At 41.0% G+C, this 21807-nt stretch overlaps 1 protein-coding gene across 1 annotated transcript in view; it reads left to right on the top strand.

Moving 5' to 3' along the window:
* The window catches only part of LOC112224984 (striated muscle preferentially expressed protein kinase-like), a 136790-nt gene that overhangs the window by 106185 nt on the left and 8798 nt on the right, over positions 1–21807 (top strand). The window contains exons 25-34 of the mRNA XM_042306934.1: positions 7239–7439; positions 7860–7917; positions 13039–13116; positions 13305–13477; positions 13564–13590; positions 14914–15066; positions 15306–15348; positions 16715–16783; positions 16859–19532; positions 19990–20145. Of these exons, the coding sequence (XP_042162868.1) occupies positions 7239–7439; positions 7860–7917; positions 13039–13116; positions 13305–13477; positions 13564–13590; positions 14914–15066; positions 15306–15348; positions 16715–16783; positions 16859–19532; positions 19990–20145 (3632 nt within the window). The remainder of the gene's footprint in view (positions 1–7238; positions 7440–7859; positions 7918–13038; positions 13117–13304; positions 13478–13563; positions 13591–14913; positions 15067–15305; positions 15349–16714; positions 16784–16858; positions 19533–19989; positions 20146–21807) is intronic.

Here is a 21807-nt window from a genome sequence, read left to right as displayed (position 1 = left end):
AGGGGCCTGAATACTTTCTGAATGCACTGCATATGAGAAACCATACTTACCATATTACTAATATGAAAGCAATGTGTCACTCAATACTTTGATCACTATACCATGGCTGAATTTTGATGTTTTAAAGGGGAAATCTGCGACTTTTAAATTGAGGAATATAACTTTAAATGCCTCGTGAGCTTAATTCAAATGTAATATCCCCAAATATAAGCTTGTTTTATTCTATTGTTTGTAAGCAATGTAATTGTAAACAAACACTGTATTGCGACAACATGGTTACAAATATAATTTTGATATCGTGGATGGTCAGTCCTTGCATCAATCAGTCCTTGCATCTTGTCTATGAATTTTAGTGTTTACATTTCTCCAGCCCCATCCCGCAGCTGTTTACCAAAACAGTGGAGGGGTCCCTGTTTTTTATTGTGTGAACTGCAGATTGCCCTTTTCATATCCAATTTGTTGTTGTTTTTGGTATGGTCAAAAAAATACATATCTTTAGAAATAGCATACCTGTTTTGTTTTATGTGGTTGCCCACACCATATAAATCTTAGACACCATTGGGCAGCAGTTTTCCAAAACAGCCACCAACCAGCTCGATGGGGCCAAATAGGACTGGTTTCATATGGGCAAAATTATTGGTAAACGTACTTATCACTGAAATAATTTTGCATGTATGAAACCAGTCCTATTTGGCCCCATCGAGCTGGTTGGTGGCCGTTTTGGAAAACTGCTGCCCTAGACTGTAATAGGTTAAGATCTCGAATTCAATCCTATCGCCGAAGGTCAGCACTATTGCACAATTAAAATTTAAAAGCTACATTCACTATAAACGCTGAATATGTTGTCTCAATCGGAAATTACCATTACATTTCAGCGCGCTTAAAGACCTATTTATTTTGACAAATCCTAGCTTTTTGTCAAAATGGGTGTCACATCCTGATCTGTTTCACCGTCTTGTGCTTGTCTCTACCCCCCCCACCAGGTGCCTCCTAATTTTGTCATCGTCCCGTGAATTTATACCTGCGTTTTCTGTCTGTCTGTTGCCAGTTCGTCTCGTCAAGTCATCCCAGTATGTTTTCTGTGTGTTACCAGTTCTCGAGTTCTTGTTTTCTAGTCTTCCCGGTTCCTACCTTTTTGCCTGCCCTGACCCTGAGCCTGCCAGGCATTCCGTCCCTTTTTGACTCTGCCTTGAACTACAAACTTCTGCCTGCTCTAGACCTGCCCTTTTGCCTGCCCCTTGTTATAATAAATATTCTGAGAACCGAACCATCCGCCTCCTGTGTCTGCGTCTGGGTCATATCATGAGTCGTGAAAATGGGTTACCTCTCTCCATGCTGGGCATAATAAGTTCCTATGGGATTTTACCTAAAGTGACATGTACAAGGAAGGTTTCCTGTCACATTTCTTAAAGGTTACACAATATATAATATTATATATCATTGTAATCAGTAGACTTCATGGAACATATAACTTTTTTCGAGTGTAAAATGAAAACTTTGTATTGAATACACCACTTTGAAAGTAGAAATATCCACATTGTATTCTGATTTCTGATGGTTTTTAATCATAGTTGTGATCATAAAGAAAAAAACAAAAGCCATTTGGTCATGGTTGTTGATTACATATGTTTCCTTAAACCCATACATACATTTTAAGCTATTTTGGGGCCAACACAGGGGAAACCATAACCCCAAAATGTCAATGCAGGTAAATGCATTTACAACCGATAGCGGGTGCTACAGGCTGACCTGAGGCTCGGCTGAAATAGCACTATGTCAGGTTTTGTTCAGTGCCAAAATTATACAAGTGTGCCAATTTTCACGTTTCTATAGCAAATCAAACACTTTTTGAGCTCATTACTGAACTATACATTTTTGTCTACATTTCTTTGTCTAAAGTGAGAAGTTAGCTTAATGAATGTAGTTGTGGTTACTAAAACAACTGTCATTTTTTATTTGTAGAATATATTTCTGTTCTGATTGTATTTATTTATTCGTTCAGTTACTAAAACAGCTGTATCGTTAGAACTGTATAATATACAGTATTTTGGTTCCGTTGCCAGATTTGAATAGCAGAGAAGTAAATGAAGATGTCATACCCTCTAACTTTTTGTCTAACTTGTTGGCAAAGGGCCTCCCGAGTGGCACAGCGATCTAAGGCACTGCATCTCAGTGCTAGAGGCGTCACAACCAGCCGTGATCGGGAGTCCCATAGGGCGGCATACAATTGGCTCAGCGGGGGGCTTTACTTGGCTCATCGCACTGTAGCGGCTCCTTGTGGTGGGCCGGGCACCTGCAGGCTGACCTCTGTCATCAGTTGAACTCTGACACATTGGTGCGGCTGGCTTCCGGGATAAGCGGGCGGGTGTTAAGCACCGTTTGACAGGTCATGTTTCGGAGGATGCTTGACTCGACCTTCGCCTCCCGAGCCTGTTGGGGTGATGCAGCGATGAGACAAGATCAGAATTGGGGAGAAAAAGGGGGTAAAATATACACAAAAAAAAGTTGAATACAAGCAACTCAAACCAGTCTACATGTTTTGAAGTTTGAATGACGTTTCTAGCTTAAACTGTGTAGGAGGAGTTGAGTGCTTAATAATAATAATAAGTATGATGAAAATTTAAGTGGTGGCTTTTGCCACACAAGCCCCACAATAACTAAATGGTAACTTTACAAGTAATGTTCGGCAGCCACAAAGTATTTTTGTGGTAGTGGAAGAAGTAAAAAATGTTTTACTGAAGCTGATGTCATGACAAACAAGTGCCCTCATAATGCAATGAAGATGACAAAGACAAAATGTTTGTGTATACTCTGATTGAAGTAAGACACAAGAAAAATGTAACTGTCTAACTTGTTTACACTGTTTGATTTGTTTGAAAAATAAACTTTCTCTGAAAACATATTGCATTTGTTCAATAGTTTTTCTCATTCATATTAACTCAATGAGGCTCATTCATGATTGTTTTAATCTTGTGTAGAGTAATGACGGTTAGTAATTGTGGTCAGTAGTTGTGGTCAGTAATTGTGGTCAGTAGTTGTGTGGTTGTGGTCAGTAGTTGTGGTCATTAGTTGTGGTCAGTAGTTGTGTGTTTGTGATTAGGGCTGTGGCAGTAATGACACTTTGTTATCGTCTCACGGTAATTGACCGTTAATTAACATAAACATGTTTTGCATCTCCAGGCCTCCACACAAACAAGCTGCATACAAGCCGCTGATGCATGCCTTTGGAACATCTACACTGAACAAAAACATGAACGCAACATGTAAAGTTTTGGTCCCATGTTTCATGAGCTGAAATAAAAATCACAGAAATGTTCCATAAGTTGATTTCTCTAAAAGTTTTGACACAAATTTCTTTACATACCTTTTGGTGAGCATTTCTACTTTGCCAAGATAATCAATCCACCTGACAGGTGTGGCATATCAATAATATGATTGAACTGCATGATCATTACACATGTAAACCTTGTGCTCGGGACAATAAAGGCCACTCTAAAATGTGCAGTGATGTCTCAAGTTTTGAGGGAGCGTGCCATTGGCATGCTGACTGCAGGAATGTCGACCAGAGCTATTGTCAAAGATTTTCATGTTCATTTTTCTACCATAAGCCGCATGTAATGTAATTTTAGAGCATGTTTGGAATGCTCTGGATTGACGTGTATGACAGAGTGTTCTAGTTCCCACCAATATCCAGCAACTTCACACAGCCATTGACGATGAGTGAGACAACATTCCACAGGCCACAATCAACAGCCTGATCAACTCTATGCAATGGAGATATGCTGCATGAGGCTAATAGTGGTGACACCAGATACTGATTGGCTTTCAGATCCACACCCTTACCTTTCTTAAAGATAATTGTGACCAACAGATTATTCCCAGTCATGTGCAATCCATAGATTAGGCCCTAATGAATTGATTTAGCTGATTTCCTTAAATGATCTGTAATTCAGTAAAATCTTGTTGTTGCCCTTAAATTTTTGTTCAGTATTTAAAACAGTTGAATAGATCAATTAAATATACACCATCACAATAAATCCATTATTTATTTTAGGCAGATCTAAAGAAACATGATATGAAGAAAATGTTTTTCAGTATTTTTGGCCTATTGTATGTTATCTGGCTATGTGCCATGCCATAGGATGTAGGCTTGTTCATTTAGCTGACAAGATGTGCTTGTAAGAATATAATTGAACTTAGCTGAATAAAACAGAAAGGATATTTTTCCCATTCCGGTGCAATATGTTGTGGCTATGTTGAGTGTAAAAGTGATCATTTGAAGCAGGTCCTATATGCTAGACTAAGAGTTACTTGGCAATGTCAGTTGTGAATTATATAAACCTTAGAATGACTTAGACATCAAAACATATATGGGCTGCATGATGTTACTATAGGCTATTGATGATTTGAGAAAGTCGCAGAAAAAGCTTGCTCTCTGTTCCTTGCCTCAGGCTGCACAACTGTTCTCTCATTGAGTGATCATATGTTCACCCATCAGACTATTCTCAATTTACTCTGGTCTTTACTAATGTGTAAAATTTGCTTTGATTTAGAATGGCCCATTATCAAATGGGCAGGAACAGGACCAGAATCATCGATAGATAGTTTGAAGCATAGCGTAATATAACCAGTTCATCCAGTATGAATAATAATACAGTCCACACTCAAAGGGGATTACTAGAATTTGTTTAATTAAGTATAGGCTATACCAATTATTTATCAAAGACATATTAAATCAGTTTTGTTTTATGTTTTTCTGCTGTGCATAATATATGGAAGGCTATGTATTGTATAACGGCACAATCATTACTTTAATTCAGTTTTTTTTTTCAGGCTTGGTCTCGTATATAGGCCTATGCTTATGCATAAGTGCTAATATGCGTATGTGTGTTTTGAATGAATCATCAACTTAGAATGCACTGTCCATTTTGTTGTGTTAGGCTTTGAAACAAAAAGCGCAATACTGTTTTGATGTTGTGTTTTATGAGATTTTCGAAGCATTTGCATTGATGTCAGAGTGGTTGGAAGGACAATAGAGCACTGAGTACCAGGCCATTAGTGACCTGATGGCCATTAGCGACTAAGGTACTACCAGAATACATAAAAGGAGATTACTGTGACTCAATGGTCTCATGGAATTTTACTGCCGGTGTGGCGGTAATACAGTCACCACAACAGCCCTAGTTGTGGACAGTAGTTGTGTGGCCAGTAGTTGTGTGGTTGTGGTTAGTAATTGTGTTCAGGAGTTGTGGTCAGTACTTGTTTGGTTGTGGTCAGTAATTGTGGTTATTGGGCCGGCAGGGTAGCCTAGTGGTTAGAGCGTTGGACTAGTAACCGGAAGGTTGCAAGTTCAAACCCCCGAGCTGACAAGGTACAAATCTGTCATTCTGCCCCTGAACAGGCAGTTAACCCAATGTTCCTAGGCCGTCATTGAAAATAAGAATTTGTTCTTAACTGACTTGCCTGGTTAAATAAAGGTAAAATTAAAAATTAGTTGTGGTCAGTAGTTGTGCTGAGGAGTTCTGTGGTCAGTAGTTCTGTGGTTGTGGTCAGTAGTTCTGTGGTTGTGGTCAGTAATTGTTGTGGTCAGTAGTTGTGTGGTTGTGGTCTGTAATTGTGATCAATAGTTTTCGTCAGGAGTTGTCGTCAGGAGTTGTGTTCAGTAGTTGTGGTCAGGAGTTATAATCTGTAGTTCTGTTGCTGTGGTCAGTAGTGTGGCTGTGGCCTGTAGTTGGTATGTGGTTAGTAATTGTGGTCACTAGTTGTGTGTACAGATCATTAATCCTGACCACAACTACTGAGCACAACCACACAACTGCTGACCGTAACTAACTACCACCACTACTGACCACAATTACTGACTACAACCACAACTACTGACCACAATTACAGACCACAACATCACAACTACAGACCACTCCTGACAAAATGGCAGTTGTTTGGGAAAAAAATGGGGGAAATGTGTTAATTCAGTTACTAAAACAGCTGTGTTGTAAGATCTGTAGTAGAAAGTTTTTAATAGCAGAAAAGTTGACAAAGATATCGTACCCTCTAACTTTTTGTCTAGCTTGTTGGGAAAATTGTAAAAATGACTGTTTTTTATAAATAGTTAGAACATGTTGTTGATGTGGATACTAAAATAGCTGTAACTTTTTATCAGAATATTTTTGTTTCCGCATTCAGATTTGAAAAGCAGAGAAGTAGAGGAAGATTTCATACGTTTGAACTTTTTGTCTAAGTTGTTTGCAATGTGGTAAAAGTAGCTGATTTGTTTCAAAAGTTGCATTGTTGCATTTACAGTGAATGGAATGGTGGAAGTGATTATGTCACAATGGGGTCTTTTAGAATGTTGAAAAAAGTTCCATGATAGTGAATGAAGATGGACAAAAAAGGACATAAAGCTTAATAGTTTAAAAAGTATAAAATATATAAAACAATCTGTATTTTAGGACCTCAATCTGGACCAGTCTGCACATTTTAAAATTTGAATGCCGTTTCTAGCTTAAATGGTTTAAGAGGAGTGGCGTTCCAAATAATATTACGAAGAATAATAATATTAATATTAATCGTAATAATATTACAAAGAAAAATAAGTATGTCGAGAGATTTGAAGGAGGGACTCTTGCTTCACAAGCCCATTAATAATAAGAACTATGTCTAAGATTTAAAGTAGAAACTCTTGCTTTGCAAGCCCCATTAATAATAAGAACTATGTCTAAGATTTAAAGTGGAAACTCTTGATTTGCAAGCCCCATTAATAATAACAATAAGAAGTATGTCTAAGATTTAAAGTGGGGACTCTTCCTTTGTAAGCCACATTAATAATAAAAGTCAGAAATAAGTGGTACATTATTTAAAAAGTGTGGCTATTTCACAAGCCTCACTAATAATAAGACAAAGATTTAGAGTGGGACGTTTGTTACTTCAAATCCCACTAATAACAGACTCATTAGATAATTTCCTGTAATCAGATAATTTCTTGTAATCAGCAGTCAAAAGAACATCAGATTAAACTGTCATGATCTGTCACATGTTATCTACTCTTATTGTAGAACCATGTGCCAACAAACATTCATAAATTCAAATGTTTTAATGAATTGTAAGGACTATATCCTTATAAATGTTCTAAATATGAAATGTGTATTTATTCAAGGTTTAGAAATTGTTTGGTAATGCTTAATCATGAAAGTGACTGTAAAGTGTTACCTCCAAATCAATCGTTTTATTTATTTTTTCAGAGGGGCTTTCTCCTATGTGAAACGAGTGACGCAGAAGGTTGGTAAAATGGAGTATGCTTCCAAGTTCATCTCTGCCCGAGCCAAGAGGAAGGCCTCTGCTCTGAGAGAGATGAAACTACTATCTGGGCTGGACCATGAGAGAGTCCTGTATTTCCATGATGCCTTTGAGAAGAAGAACGCAGTCATCATTGTCACAGAGATGTATCCTTTTGGGAGTTCATACTGACTGGTGCCTGTCACATAGATTACATATACCATTTGACTTGAAAATTGGGGAAATTGGCAGCTATAATGGTCTTTCTGAGGTTAGCTCCTCAGGTGATAGCTTGTCGATGAGCGAGTGCAGAGTCTCGGCCAGGTACGACTTCACTTTCCGCTTTACGGTAGGAATACCCATCACCATGGAGACTCCAGTGCGGTAGACACATGCATACACCTACACACTCGCATTCACACACATGCAGGCACGCGCAAGCACACACACAAACACACAATCACATGGTGATAGTAATAAGCATAACGTTCCTATGTTGGACTATTTTGTCCCCCATTCATCTCATGCCATAATTATGAAGTATTTTCAGTGTCAGAAATGTATTTCTCCTTGATCAATTCGTCAAGATGCAATGAGGAGTTGCTGGAGAGGTTAACAAAGAAATCTACAGTAATGGAGTCAGACGTGAGTTGGTTACTGTGTGCTTCGAGGACACTCCTTACAAAAAATAATTTGTTGCGGCACTTCCCGCAAGTTTGTGGCAAATTTGCTGCAAACTAAATAGTATGCTACAAAATGTTGCCAAAAGTTTGCAAATGTTTGTCACTAATGGTGAACCTGCGGCAAACCTGCGGCAATAATAATATTTATTGCCACTAGAGGCAAAAAGTTTGCCAGAGGTTTTATTATAGTAAATAATGATCTCATAATTATATTTGAATCTGTGGCAAACCTGTGGCAAACAGTTTACCAGAAGCCTTTTCTGGGTAACACGTGAGTTCCAAGACAAGTAACTGTTGACAACCAGTCAGGAGAAGAAAAATCACTTAGAAAATGCAAAACAAGTTTTCCAGCTAGCTACCTACCAAAGTTGTCTGGTAAGTGTCTAACTTATTAATTAAACTTCCTAGTAAACTTCAAAATGGTGTTTAAAATGATGCCTGGTTAGCAATGTCATGTTTTATGGAATAGAGTGAAACACATTTTGTTGCTATTTCAGTTTCACTCTGTCAGCACCACCAGCTAGTGCTCAGCCAGCTATCTAAGGTTAGCTATCATACCTCTGCACAATTGATGTGAGAACTAGCTAGCTAACTAATTATTTGCCCCAACACCATTTTTGGATGAATACGTTTCTGTCTTTGCTAGCTGACACAGCTAGCTAAGGTTGCAACAATATGAGCAAACTTGACATCATAGCAAAAATTAACTTTTGCAGATGGATACCCTTCCCTTACCCATGAGGTTGAAAGCCATGGAATTGGGAAGAGGATGCATCAACACCCTGGAAAGATGTTTGTGGTGGACTGACTCATAAAACTTTTTTGAGTGATAAATTACTGTTGTGTTCAAGCTTGATAAGGTAAGTAAATCACTTTTATTCATAAAGCCCTTCTTACATCAGCTGATATCTCAAAGTGCTGTACAGAAACCCAGCCTAAACCCCCAAACAGCAAGCAATGCAGGTGTAGAAGCACGGTGGCTAGGAAAAACTCCCTAGAAAGGCCAGAAGCTAGGAAGAAACCTAGAGAGAATATCAGCTGTTACCTGCAGCTCATTGAGAAATGTCTGACACATGAGGCTTTCACAGAGACTCAGAGGAAGAGACTGGTCTCCTGGAAGCAGCAGGTTCTCAAACTGCTCCGCCTGTTCCCAAGAAACTATTTATTTAGGTTATGAGGGGTGGCCAGTCCTCTTCTGGCTATGCCGGGTGGAGATTATTACAGAACATGGCCAAGATGTTCAAATGTTCATAGATGACCATCAGGGTCAAATAATAATAATCACCGTGGATGTCGAGGGTGCAACAGGTCAGCACCTCAGGAGTAAATGTAATTTGCCTTTTCATAGCCGATCATTCAGAGTATCTCTATCGCTCCTGCTGTCTCTAGAGTTGAAAACAGCAGGTCTGAGACAGGTAGCACGTCCGGTGAACAGGTCAGGGTTCCATAGCCGCAGGCAGAACAGTTGAAACTGGAGCAGCAGCACGGCCAGGTGAACTGGGGACAGCAAGGAGTCATCAGGCCAGGTACTCCTGAGGCATGGTCCTAGAGCTCAGGTCCTCCGAGAGAGAGAAAGAAAGAAAGAAAGAAAGAAAAAGAAAGAAAGAGAGAAATAAAGAAAGAAAGAAAGAGAGAAATAAAGAAAGATAGAGAGAGAATTAGAGAAAGCATACTTAAATTCACACAGGACACCGGATAAGACAGGAGAAATACTCCGATATAACAGACAGACCCTACCCCCCCGACACATAAACTACTGCAGCATAATTACTGGAGGCTGAGACAGGAGGGGTCGGGATACACTGTGGCCCCATCCAACGATACCCCCGGACAGGGCAAACAGGCAGAATATAACCCCACCCACTTTGCAAAAGCACAGCCCCCACACCCCTAGAGGGATATCTTCAACCACCAATTTACCATCCTGAGACGGCCGAGTATAGGCAGAGTATAGCTCACAAAGATAAATGCATGTATTATTCTCATGAATGTAGCCCATACATTCATTCTTTGTAACAATTAGATCTTTCATTTCTTCAAACAAGTAGCTAGCTCATCTTGATCCTGTGTTGTCTCTTACCTCATTATTTCTAGAAGAAATCAGTTACTAGTCAAAAATACAGATTGAGCCAAGCGATAACTGAGGACAGAGAAATATATGTTCAATCAAACTGGGGACAGAGAAATATATGTGCAGCTGGTCAAGGCTTTTTGCATGCCTGGCTTTTAGATGTAAGTTAACAATACTTCATTTTGGAACAATAATACAAATTGCCATATTAGGCACAACTCAATTTTATGTTGCTTTTATTCCACCCAAGCCTTATACACCTGAGTCAGGAAGAAGAGACAAATAGTAGACAATGGTCTAGATTGAATATCATAATTAGATGATTCGTTTGAATCAATTGTGCAAATCTTTTATACTCTGGTAGATTTAAAAGGCCTAAGTTCCAGTTTATTCTAGCTGAATCTTTTGTTTATATAGCATTTATACAAGGCAGAAACATTGTTTCCTTGCTGATGAAAATAGAGAATACCAGTTTTAATGAGAAGCATAGCAACATCAAGGCAACTTTGTAACAGCTGACCCCGTTTTTCCAAAGACTACCATTTAAAAATAGAAAATGTTTTCAGTAATTGCTTTCAGTATCCTAATATTGTTTTTGTTTTGTGTTTTCTGATTGTTTCAGTGCATGCATTCAACAAGCTTTGGACAAAGGACTTCCACAGGGCCGCCAGCTCCAAAGTTCACTCAAAAAGGCAATAGTTCTGAACTGGGTTTGATTTAGTTTTTGTTGTTTTAAATTATTTCAATTTTGTTAATTATTTTTTAAACATCCATTGGTTGAAAGCTCATTGCTCAGTTATCGCTTGGCTCAAGTAAATTGTGTAGTTGACATCCCTGTAGTTTTCACATTTCTCTCATGTAAATGTTGTAGCTACATAAGAAGATTAAAACTATTTATTTATGAAATATTCAGTCTTTGCTCTTTTTTTCATTAGCATGCTGATTATTTCAAGTTATATTGGATTTATTTTTTTATCTCTTAAGACATTGAATACATGTTGTTTAGAATATTTAATACATTTAGTATGTTTAGTTTTCTCTGTGAAAAGTTAATTTAAAGTTATATTACATTGCATATTCATAATGAGTTTGCAGCAAATATGCAGCAAGCAGTAGAATGTTTGCCACACGTTTCCCAGATTTTTTTGCCAGAACTTCACAAGTCACCACAAATTTGCCTCAACAGTTTGCCACAAAATGTATTTGCCTGCGAAAATATAAGCTTGCGGCAAATTGCCTAAAGATTTGCCACAACTGTTTGCCAGAATATGTTTTTTTTCCCGGTAAAGGACTTCATTATGAGGTCATGAGAACAGTGACCTCTATTGAAAGATCATTGAACTCTTGCCTGTAGCAACCAACCTGGCCCCTAGAATTATTCTCTAAGCAGACACAAAGAAAACCAAGTAAATCCACACACTTTTACAGGAGTAAATGTGACTTTGGGTAAAACTTGATATGACCAAACCACCCCGTGTCTCTTATTGTATAAGAATTTGTGTCTCCCATCGTATCTTTATAACATGTACCATAGAGTAATGACTGTAATACAGCCAGGTCCATAAGTGGAATGTGACACAATTTGCATCACCTTGGCTCTGTACGCCACCACAATGGATTTGAAAGGAAACAATCAAGATGTGTTTTAAGTGTGGATTTCCATCTTTAATTTAAGGGTTTTGTCAAAATGATTGTATGAACCATGTAGGAATTACAACAATTTTTATACAATTTACTGCAGCTGTCTTCAGTTCCTGCTTGTTCTTGGGGTATTTAGCCTTCAACAAGTAAAATGCATGCTCAATTGGATTCAGTTCAGGTGACTGACTTGGCCATTGCAGAACATTCCACTTCTTTGCCTTAAGAAAGTATTGGGTTGCTTTCGCAGTATGCTTCGGGTCATTGTCCATCTGCACTGTGAGGCACCGTCCAATGAGTTTTGAAGCATTTGACTGAATCTGAGCAGATACTATAGCCCTTAACACTTCAGAATTCATCCTGATGTTTTTGTCAGCAGTCACATCATCAATAAATACAAGGGAACCAGTTCCATTGGCAGCCATACATGCCCACGCCATAACACTACCTCTACCATGTTTCACAGATGAGCAGTTCCTTCCCTTCTCCATACTCTTCTCTTTCCATCATCCTGGTACAAGTTGATCTTTGTCTCATTTGTCCATAGGATGTTGTTCTAGAACTCTACAGGCTTTCTAAGATGTTCTTTGGCAAACTCTAATCTGGTCTTCCTGTTTTTGAGGCTTCACAATGGTTTAAATCTTGTGGTAAACCCTATGTATTTACTCTGGTGAATTATTCTTTTGATTGTTGACTTTGACACAGAGACACGTACCGCCTGGAGGGTGTTCTTGATCTGGCCAACTGTTGTGGAGGAGTTTTTCTTCACCAGGGAAAGAGTTCTTCTGTCGTCCACTACAGTTGTTTTCCGTGGCCTTCCAGGCTTTTTGGTGCTCCTGAGCTCATCAGTGCATTCTTTCTTTTTAGGAATGTACCAAGTAGTTGATTTGGCCACACCTAATATTTTTGCAATCTCTCTGATGGGTTTATTTGGATTTTTCAGCCTAATGATGGCTTGCTTCACTTGCAGTGACAGCTCTTTGGACTTCTTCATATTGGGGGTTAACAGCAACCAATTCCAAATGCAAATGCCACACTTGAAATCAACTCTAGACCGATTCCAAATCTGCTTACTTGTAAATGAACTAATAAGGGAATAACACATACCTGGTCATGGAACAGCTGAGAAGCCAATTGTACAATTACTTTTGGTACCTTAAAAAGAGGGGGGGTTCAGTTATAAAAAAAAGTGTTGTAATTCCTACACTGTTCATCTGATTTGGATGTAAATACCCTCAAATTAAAGCTGAAAGTATGCACTTTTTTAAATTTAATTTCAACTCCAATATGCTGTGGTAGAGAGCTAAAATAATAACTTGGTCATTGTCCAAATATTTATGGACCTGACTGTACCTATGCTTGGTATACCTGTAGATCCGCTCCTGCATGAGACAGTTGCTGGAGGGTGTGGATTACCTTCACCATCAAAACATCATCCATCTGGATATCAAGGTAAACACATCTTCACTGAAAAGAGAGATTTAAAGATATGTCACGAGAGGGATTCTGGTTAGTACTGTGTTTTTTTTGTTTTGCAGGTGTCCGTTTAAACAAGGAATATATACCCCTGAATGCAGTAATTTGTCAATATGATGATCTTTATTCTGAACTCTGACCTCATCTTTTGGGTTTCCCCCTAGCCTGATAACATCCTCATGGCAGACCACCATGGTGATCATATCCGCATCTGTGATTTCGGAAACGCCATAGAGCTCACACCCGACGAGGCTCAGTACTGCAAATACGGCACACCAGAATTTGTTGCCCCAGAAATTGTCAACCAAACTCCTGTGTCCAAGGCAACTGACATCTGGTAAAAATGCTGAAGGCCATGAAAGTGTTAAAAACTTGATACATATCACAAATGGATCCTCTCTAATTCTCTGCTTTTTCTTCCAGGCCGATTGGAGTCATTACATATCTGTGGTAGGTACACGTTAAATGTGTCTTACATTTGGTGTGATCCCATAAGATTATTAATTACAACTTAAAACCTCTTGTGACTAGGGGGGAATATTTTCATTTTTGGAAAAATAACGTTCCCAAAGTAAACGGGATATTTTGTCAGGACAAGATGCTAGAATATGCATATAATTGACAGCTTAGGATAGAAAACACTCTAAAGTTTCCATAACTGTAAAAATATTGTCTGTGAGTATAACAGAACTGATATTGCAGCCAAAAGCCTGAGAAAAATCGAATCCGGAAGTGCCTCATGTTTTGAAAGCTCTGCGTTCCAATGCGTCCCTATTCAGCAGTGAATGGGCTATCAACCAGATTACTTTTTCTACGTATTCCCCAAGGTGTCTACAGCATTGTGACGTAGTTTTATGCCTTTATGTTGAAGAATACCCGTAAGCGGCTACATTGTGTAAGTGGTCACCTGATGGCTCTCAGAGTGATTCTTAGGTAAAATACAGAGGTAGCCATTTTTCCAATCGGACCTACTAAAAAACAATTTTCCCAGAGGATATATTATCGAATAGATATTTGAAAACAACCTTGAGGATTGATTATAAACAACGTTTGCCATGTTTCTGTCGATATTATGGAGCTAATTCTGAATATTTTTCGGTGTTGTCGTGACCGCAATTTCCGGTCGATTTCTCAGCCAAACATGAAGAACAAACAGAGCTATTTCGCCTACAAAAATAATATTTTGGGAAAAAAGGAACATTGGCTATCTAACTGGGAGTCTTGTGAATGAAAACATCCGAAGCTCATCAAAGGAAAACTATTTAATTTGATTCCTTTTCTGATTTTCGTGACCAAATTACCTGCTGCTAGCTGGACATAATGCTATGCTAGGCTATCGATAAACTTACACAAATGCTTGTCTTGCTTTGGCTGTAAAGCATATTTTGAAAATCTGAGATGACAGGGTGATTAACAAAAGGCTAAGCTGTGTCTCAATATATTTCACTTGTGCTTTTCATGAATAGGAATATTTTCTAGTAATATGTATGTCCGTTGCGTTATGCTAATTCGTGTCAGTCGATGATTACACTCCCGGATCAGGGATGGGGTGTCACTAGAGGTTATTAAGCATGGATTTATGCATATGCACACTTTACAAGCCAATGGGATAAATTAACACCACATATGTAGCTGTTGATTCCTATTTGTATTGCTATGAGAGAGACCCTATCAGACATGCCATCGACCTGCAGTAATATTGGAACGTGGCTCTAGAAATCAGTGAACAATTAGCATGAGGAAGAGATGTTCACAAGTGTTTCTGCATTTCAGCCTGACTGGAGTGTCTCCGTTTGCTGGAGAGAATGACCACAGATCCGTGCTCAACATCAGGAACTACAATGTGGCCTTTGAGGAGAGTATGTTCACTGACCTGTGCCGAGAAGCCAAGGGATTCATCATCAAACTGCTGGTGGCAGACAGACTGTGAGTGGCAACTATAGATTTTAACAAGTTAAGGCCAAAACTTGAGATGTCCATGTGCTAGTTCAAATTTCAGGTAAATCATGCGTTTGATTGAATACAAGTTCAAGACAATTTAAGTTGCAGTTGTCAAGATAGGATGTGTCTCTTCTAGATTCACGTTTCTTTAGTTCTTATACATTTGTGGGCTTCTTCACCCTCACTAGAAATCAAATGTAAATGGAATCATGCCATCCCTTTAGGAGGCCTGATACAGAAGAGGGTCTCCGTCATCCATGGTTCAAGGTGAGACATGTAAACTTTGACTCATATGTGACGCACAACACACAATTACTTCAGGGATCTGTTCTGACTAGAGATGCATCATCATATACACTATATATACAAACGTATGTGGACATCCCTTCAAATTAGTGGCTATATCAGCCACACCCGTTGCTGACAGGTGTATAAAATTGAGCACACAGCATTGCAATCTCCATAGACAAACATTGGTAGTAGAATAGCCTTACTGAAGAACTCAGTGACTTTCAACGTGGCACCGTCATAGGATGTCAACTTTCTAACAAGTCAGATCGTAAAATTTCTGCCCTGCTAGAGCTGTCCCGGTCAACTGTAAGTGCTGTTATTGTGAAGTGGAAATGTCTAGGAGCAACAACGGCTCAGCCGCGAAGTGGTAGGCCCTACAAGCTCACAGAATGGGGCCGCAGGCTGCTGTCTTTCCTCAGTTTCAACACACACTACCGAGTTCCAAACTGCCTCTGGAAGCAACGTTAGCACAGTAACTGTTTGTCAGGAGCTTCATGAAATGGGTTTCCATAGCAGAGCAGCTTCACACAAGTCTAAGATTACCATGCACAATGCCAAGTGTCTGCTGAGGTGGTGTAAAGCTCACCACCATTGGACTCTGGAGCAGTTGAAACATTCTCTGCGTTCTCTGGAGTGATGAATCACGCTTCACCATCTGGCAGTCCGACGGATGAATCTGGGTTTGGCAGATGCCAGGAGAACGCCACCTGCCCTGAATGTATAGTGCCAACTGTAAAGTTTGGTGGAGGAGGAATAATGGTCTGGGGCTATTTTTCATGTTTCGGAAAACATGATCAGGCCCTTTAGTTCCAGTAAAGGGAAAACTTAATGCTACAGCATACACTAACATTCTAGATGATTATGTGCTTCCAACTTTGCGGCAACAGTTTAGGTAAGGCCCTTTCCTGTTTCAGCATGACAATGCCCCCCATGCACAAAGCGATGTCCAAGCAGAAATGGTATTTCAAGATCGGTGTGGAACAACTTCACTGGCCTGCACAGAGCCCTGACCTCAACCCCATCAAACACCTTTGGGATGAATTGGAACGGCGACTGTGAGCCAGGCCTAATCTCCCAATATCAGTGCCAGACCTCACTAATGCTTTTGTGGCCGAATGGAAGCAAGTCCCCACAGCAATGTTCCAACATCTAGTGGACAGCCTTCCTAGAGGAGTGGAGGCTGTTTTAGCAGCAAAGGGGTGACCAACTCCATAGTAATGTCCATGATTTTGGAATGAGTTGTTCGACGAGCAGGTGTCCACATACTTTTGGTCATGTAGTAATTTGGTAAGATATTGAGCAATTTCAAAATTACACATGTTAATCTATTTTTTTCATACAGACCCTTACCAAGGGGAAGGCAATAAGCACAGAGACCCTCAAGAAGTTTGTGGCTCGCCAAAAGTGGCAGGTTTGTCATCAAAGCTTTTTTTTATTTAATTGTATCTCCTTCCACCTTATATTTGGTTATGTCCATCTTTTGCAGCGGTCCCTTATCAGCTACAAATCCAAAATGGTCATGAGGTCAATCACTGAGTTGCTGAATGACTCATCCAGCCACATCTCCATCGCTGTTCCCAGACATCTCAAAGAGGGCTCACCCCCACCATCATCGTCCTCTGACTCCGACGAAGATATTGACAGGCTGCCCTTCATTCCAATGCCACTCAGTATGGAGTTCTCCGGATCAAGAATGTCTCTAAACGAGATCCAGGAAGGCAAAGGACGGTCAAATGGCACTATTGAAAGTTCAGGGTCAGCAGTCACCCATGGCCAAGAGGCGATGGAGTGTGAATCCATGGGGAAAGAGAAAGAGGCTGGAGATTCCACAGGTAGGGGGCGCGCCAGGAAGAGGTTGACGCAAGAAAATGACAAGGGGTCCTTGGATGAGGAGTTGGCAGACTTGGCGCAAGTATCTGAGAATGCTAGAAGGCCCTTGTGCAGAGGCTCGAGCTTGGAGTTGGACAAGCAAGAGGGTGGACCCAGAAGGGGGCAGCTGCATAGAGGGGGCTCTGCTGACAGTGCGCTGCTACTCCACATCGTTCCAGAAGATAGAGCAGATGACGAAATCACTGAAAAAGGCGGACAAGTCCTCAGAAAGGCGGTATCCATGGAGTTCCCTAGGAGGAGCGTGAGTCCAGGTCCTCTGAGTCAAGAGGACTATGCTCACAAACTGGAGCTGATGAGGCAGAGGTTGCTCCGAGGTGGCTCTGTGTACAAGAAAATGAGCGGCCTGCGAGGACCCCTGCTGGAGACACTGGGTATGGATGATGGAAAGTGGCGGTCGTCGTTGCTGGAGTGCTACTCGCGCACTACCCGCTTATGGGTTCCTCCATTAACCAAGGCAGTCTCAAGCGACGAGCCCAGAGTGGATGTGCTCAAACCCAAATTCCTTCGCAAGAGCGCCTCCTTCAGTCAAGGAGATGATGCAGAGCCCGTTCCCCTGCACCGACGCACCGGGGTACCACTGGAAATCCCACTGGCTCAGATAGAGGAGCGAAGGCTAAAGGAGGCCATATCCATGTCTGCTCTCACTGAGCCATTCAATAATGACTCCTGTCCCGTGACTCTCATGGAACCTACCCCTAAACTTCCCACACCAAGCTCAGTGCCTAGGGAACATGAGACAAAAACTAAGATGGAGGAAGAGGACTCATCAATAGACAAGGAGATGAAGACTGAGAAGTCCATTCATGAAAAAACGATGATGGAACCAGAGTACACGGACCCGAGGGAGCCTATCCCTCCTTGGAGGGAGTATAGCCCTCCTGTGAGGGTTCTTAAATTAGAGGAACAAATGAAGAAAGATAAAGAAGAGATTGAGGAAAATGAGACTGTTCCTGTTGTTGAAGAAAAAGCTAGGGAAGTTGAAGAAGTACACAAAGAAGTACAAAAAGAAGTAAAAAAAGTAGAAAAGGAACTGAAGGCACAAGTGAAATCTTCTAAGATGGTCATTACTACAAGTTCTAATAGGGTCACGCCAGCACCAGCATCTTCAAGGGCACCAGCACATGTTATGACTCCCTCTCCACCTGCCCTAACTGTGCTCCCAGATGGTAGGACCTCTGCGTACACTAGTATAATGCAGACCATCATGGTCCCCTTGCTTCAGCCCCTAGTTAGCCCCCCGTTAGCAGACTCCACCCCTGTGGTTGTTCCAGTCCCTGTGCAAGCCCCATTTCTAGCACCAACATTTATAAACACACCTACATCTGTCCCGGGCCCAACAAAGCCAGTCACTCTGCTATCCACACCAGGGGAACAGCCTGCAGTCTATTCAAGGGTGGCATCCCCCGAGCCCAAGGAACCGAGTCCACCCAAGGTTTCCCCATGCACTACACCCCAGTCTGAGCTCTTGCCAGTGGGACAAATCCTCTACGGCATTGCCTCTGAGGAAGTATTTGAGGCCCGCTTCAAAAAGCGTGAGTATTCTCTAACGCGAGGCCTGCAGCTTCTCAACTGGTCAAAGCCTGAGAATAAACCAGTAGCCTCTTTGGACTCTGCCAAGTCAGGCGAAGATGTATACCGCCCTCGGCCCATTGGAGCGCCGTTTGTGTTTGTCCCCAGGAGACTGGAGGAGAAATCTAAGTCGGTGCAGGATCTCTGTGAGACCCAGAAGGACGAAGGCTTTATGAGAAGGCTTTCCATGCATCTCAAGAGGACTCCTTCAACCGAAAGCAAGGAAGAAAAGCCCAAGGAGGAAGAACCAGTGACTCCCAGGCGCCGGCTCTCCTGGGCTCTCCGCAGCCGAAGAGGATCCCATTCCCAGGAGAGGAAGGAGGTGGAGACGATGAGGATGGATGGGGGAATAGAAGCCGAGGTGGAGCAGGAGGACAAGGAGCCGGAAAAGCCCAACGAGTCACCGGTTATGGCCATGCGTCGGAAGATCGAATCGACGGTGTCCAGGATATCCAGGAGGATCCGCAGCGCCTCGGAGGAGCGAAGGATAGCGTCCGAGGAAAAGGAATCCAACAAGCCAGAGAGCAAGAAGACACCCCTGTTCTCCATTCTGCACAGGTCGACTTCTGAGGGACGTATCCTAAAGAGTATGGCTGGATCCGGTATCCCTCAAAACCAGCTGGCTTCTCAGTCAGGCACCGGAACCTCCTCAGAGTCCATGGAATCTATGTTCAGCATCAAGTCGGAGAGAGCATCCAAGGGTACGAGACTTCTTCACCTTGAAAATGTTCAATCAAATATAGAAATAACATTTATTTTGAATTAACATGTTCCCCCTGCACCTGAAAAGGTCATATGTGTTACTTTCAAGATGATTACTTAGAATTAGACTAAATGTAATTTTAACAATGAAAAGGTGCATTTTCACCGCACAGACACAATGTCACTATTATGTGGTGCTTGAATCCCATTTTAAGGATGCAGGTTCATTTGAGAACTGGTAAATGTAAGAGACTCAAAACACATTTTTGTTTTAGAATTATGCAAACCTTCCCACACCCTTCCTCAAGCAAACCTTTGTTCTTACATACTGAGATGACATACAAGAAAAAAAATAACAAACTTCCAATAGAGGCTTCACTTTGTGTGCTAAGCTCACCTTTTTTCTTCGTTACTATTTCTGTTGATTTCAGTTTGAGTTATATTTGTTCCCTCCAGCAGGGGCAGAGGTAGGAAGGAGGTCCCGATGGGACCGTTGGGGCCTAACCAGAGCTAGCAAGAAGGGCAAGATGGTATCGGAGTCTCACATCCCCACGGCTATTGCCAGAGAGAATGACACCCTAAGCTCCTGCTTGTACACCAGACTGGCATCTGGTAATCCTTAAAGCCCTTAATTTCTTGAAATTATTCCAAATGAAAATATTTAATATTGGTTTCCTTACCCTGTAAGCAGTCAGCAGTCAGTGGACAAGGAGAAACAGCAATCCATGATGATGCCTTGGTTTTGTTTACCTGGCTGCTGTCGCTAAATGCTAACTTTAGCAATTGTGTCCAAAAAACAATACCTGTCAATGTCCCCCAAATTAGCATATGTTAAATATCAAACCAAAATCATCCCTAAGTGTCTGAAATTGATTATGCAGTGCAATTCATTTGATTTGAACTTTCCTGATTTCTGTAGTATTGCATTGGCCCAAGCAAGCAACAACACCACTGAACTCCTCCCCCTGAGTATGAGTACTGCCTGTTGTCAATGTGTCAATGTAGTTAATTAGCTAGGTTAATATAAGCTCACATGGCTAGTTGTAGCAACATTATCCATCTATCAAGTCAGCTAATTAGCCATAGTCCTCCCTTCTACAAATTGAATTTGGAGGCGTGGAGAATAACTGCTACAATACCAAATTAGCTAATGGTAAATCAGTCACAGTTAGATAATCAAGCTAGCTATTGAGGTGCATTTGTTCAAGATTGTATATACAGTGCCTTCGGAAGGTTTTCAGACCCCTTGACTTTTCCCACATTTTGTTACATTACACCCTTATACTAATTTCCTATACTAATTTCCTATACTAAAAAACAAAAAACAGAAATACCTTATTTACTTAAGTATTCAGACCCTTTGCAATGAGACTCAAAATTGAGCTAAGGTGCATTTTGTTTCCGTTGATCATCCTTGAGATGTTTCCACAACTTGATTGGAGTCCACCTGTGGTAAGTTCAATTGATTGGACATGATTTGGAAAGGCACACACCTGACTAAGGTCCCACAGTTGACAGTGCTTGTCAAGCAAAAACCAAGGCATTAGTTTGAAGAAATTGTCTGTAGAGCTCCAAGACATGATTGTGTCAAGGCACAGATCTGGGGAAGGGTACCAAAAAATGTCTGCAGCATTGAAGGTCCCCAAGAAAACAGTGGCCTCCATCATTCTTAAATGGAAGATGTTTGGAACCACAAAGACTCTTCCTAGAGCTAGATTCCAGACGGACGCCACTCCTCAGTGAAAGGCACATGACAGCCTGCTTGGAGATTGCCAAAATGAACCTAAAGACTTTAGGTGATGAAAACTTGCTCCAGAGTGCTCAGCACCTCAGACAGGGGTGAATATTCACCTTCCAACAGCTAAGACAATACAGGAGTGACTTCGGAACAAGTCTCTGAATGTACTTGAGTGACCCAGCCAGAGCCCGGACTTGAACCCTCTGGAGAGATCTGAAAATAGCTGTGCAGCGATGCTCCCCATCCAACCTGACAGAACTTGAGAGGATCTGCAGAGAAGAATCGGAGAAACTCCCCAAATACAGGTGTGCCAAGCTTTTAGTGTCATACCCAAGAAGTCTCAAGGCTGTAATCACTGTCAAAGGTGGTTTAATTAATTAGGGATAGGTATCCAGCTAGCGGGACACCAGTCGACAACATCCGGTGAAATTGGATGTGCAATTCATATTGGGTGCGCAATTCATATAAATTTTCGTAATATTAAACATTCATGAACATACAAGTATCTTATATAATTTAAAAGCTTAATCCTTATG

Source organism: Oncorhynchus tshawytscha, linkage group LG26, assembly GCF_018296145.1.
Source record: "Oncorhynchus tshawytscha isolate Ot180627B linkage group LG26, Otsh_v2.0, whole genome shotgun sequence".
NCBI classification, from domain to species: Eukaryota; Metazoa; Chordata; class Actinopteri; order Salmoniformes; family Salmonidae; genus Oncorhynchus; species Oncorhynchus tshawytscha.
This window is presented reverse-complemented; position numbering and strand designations above follow the sequence as displayed.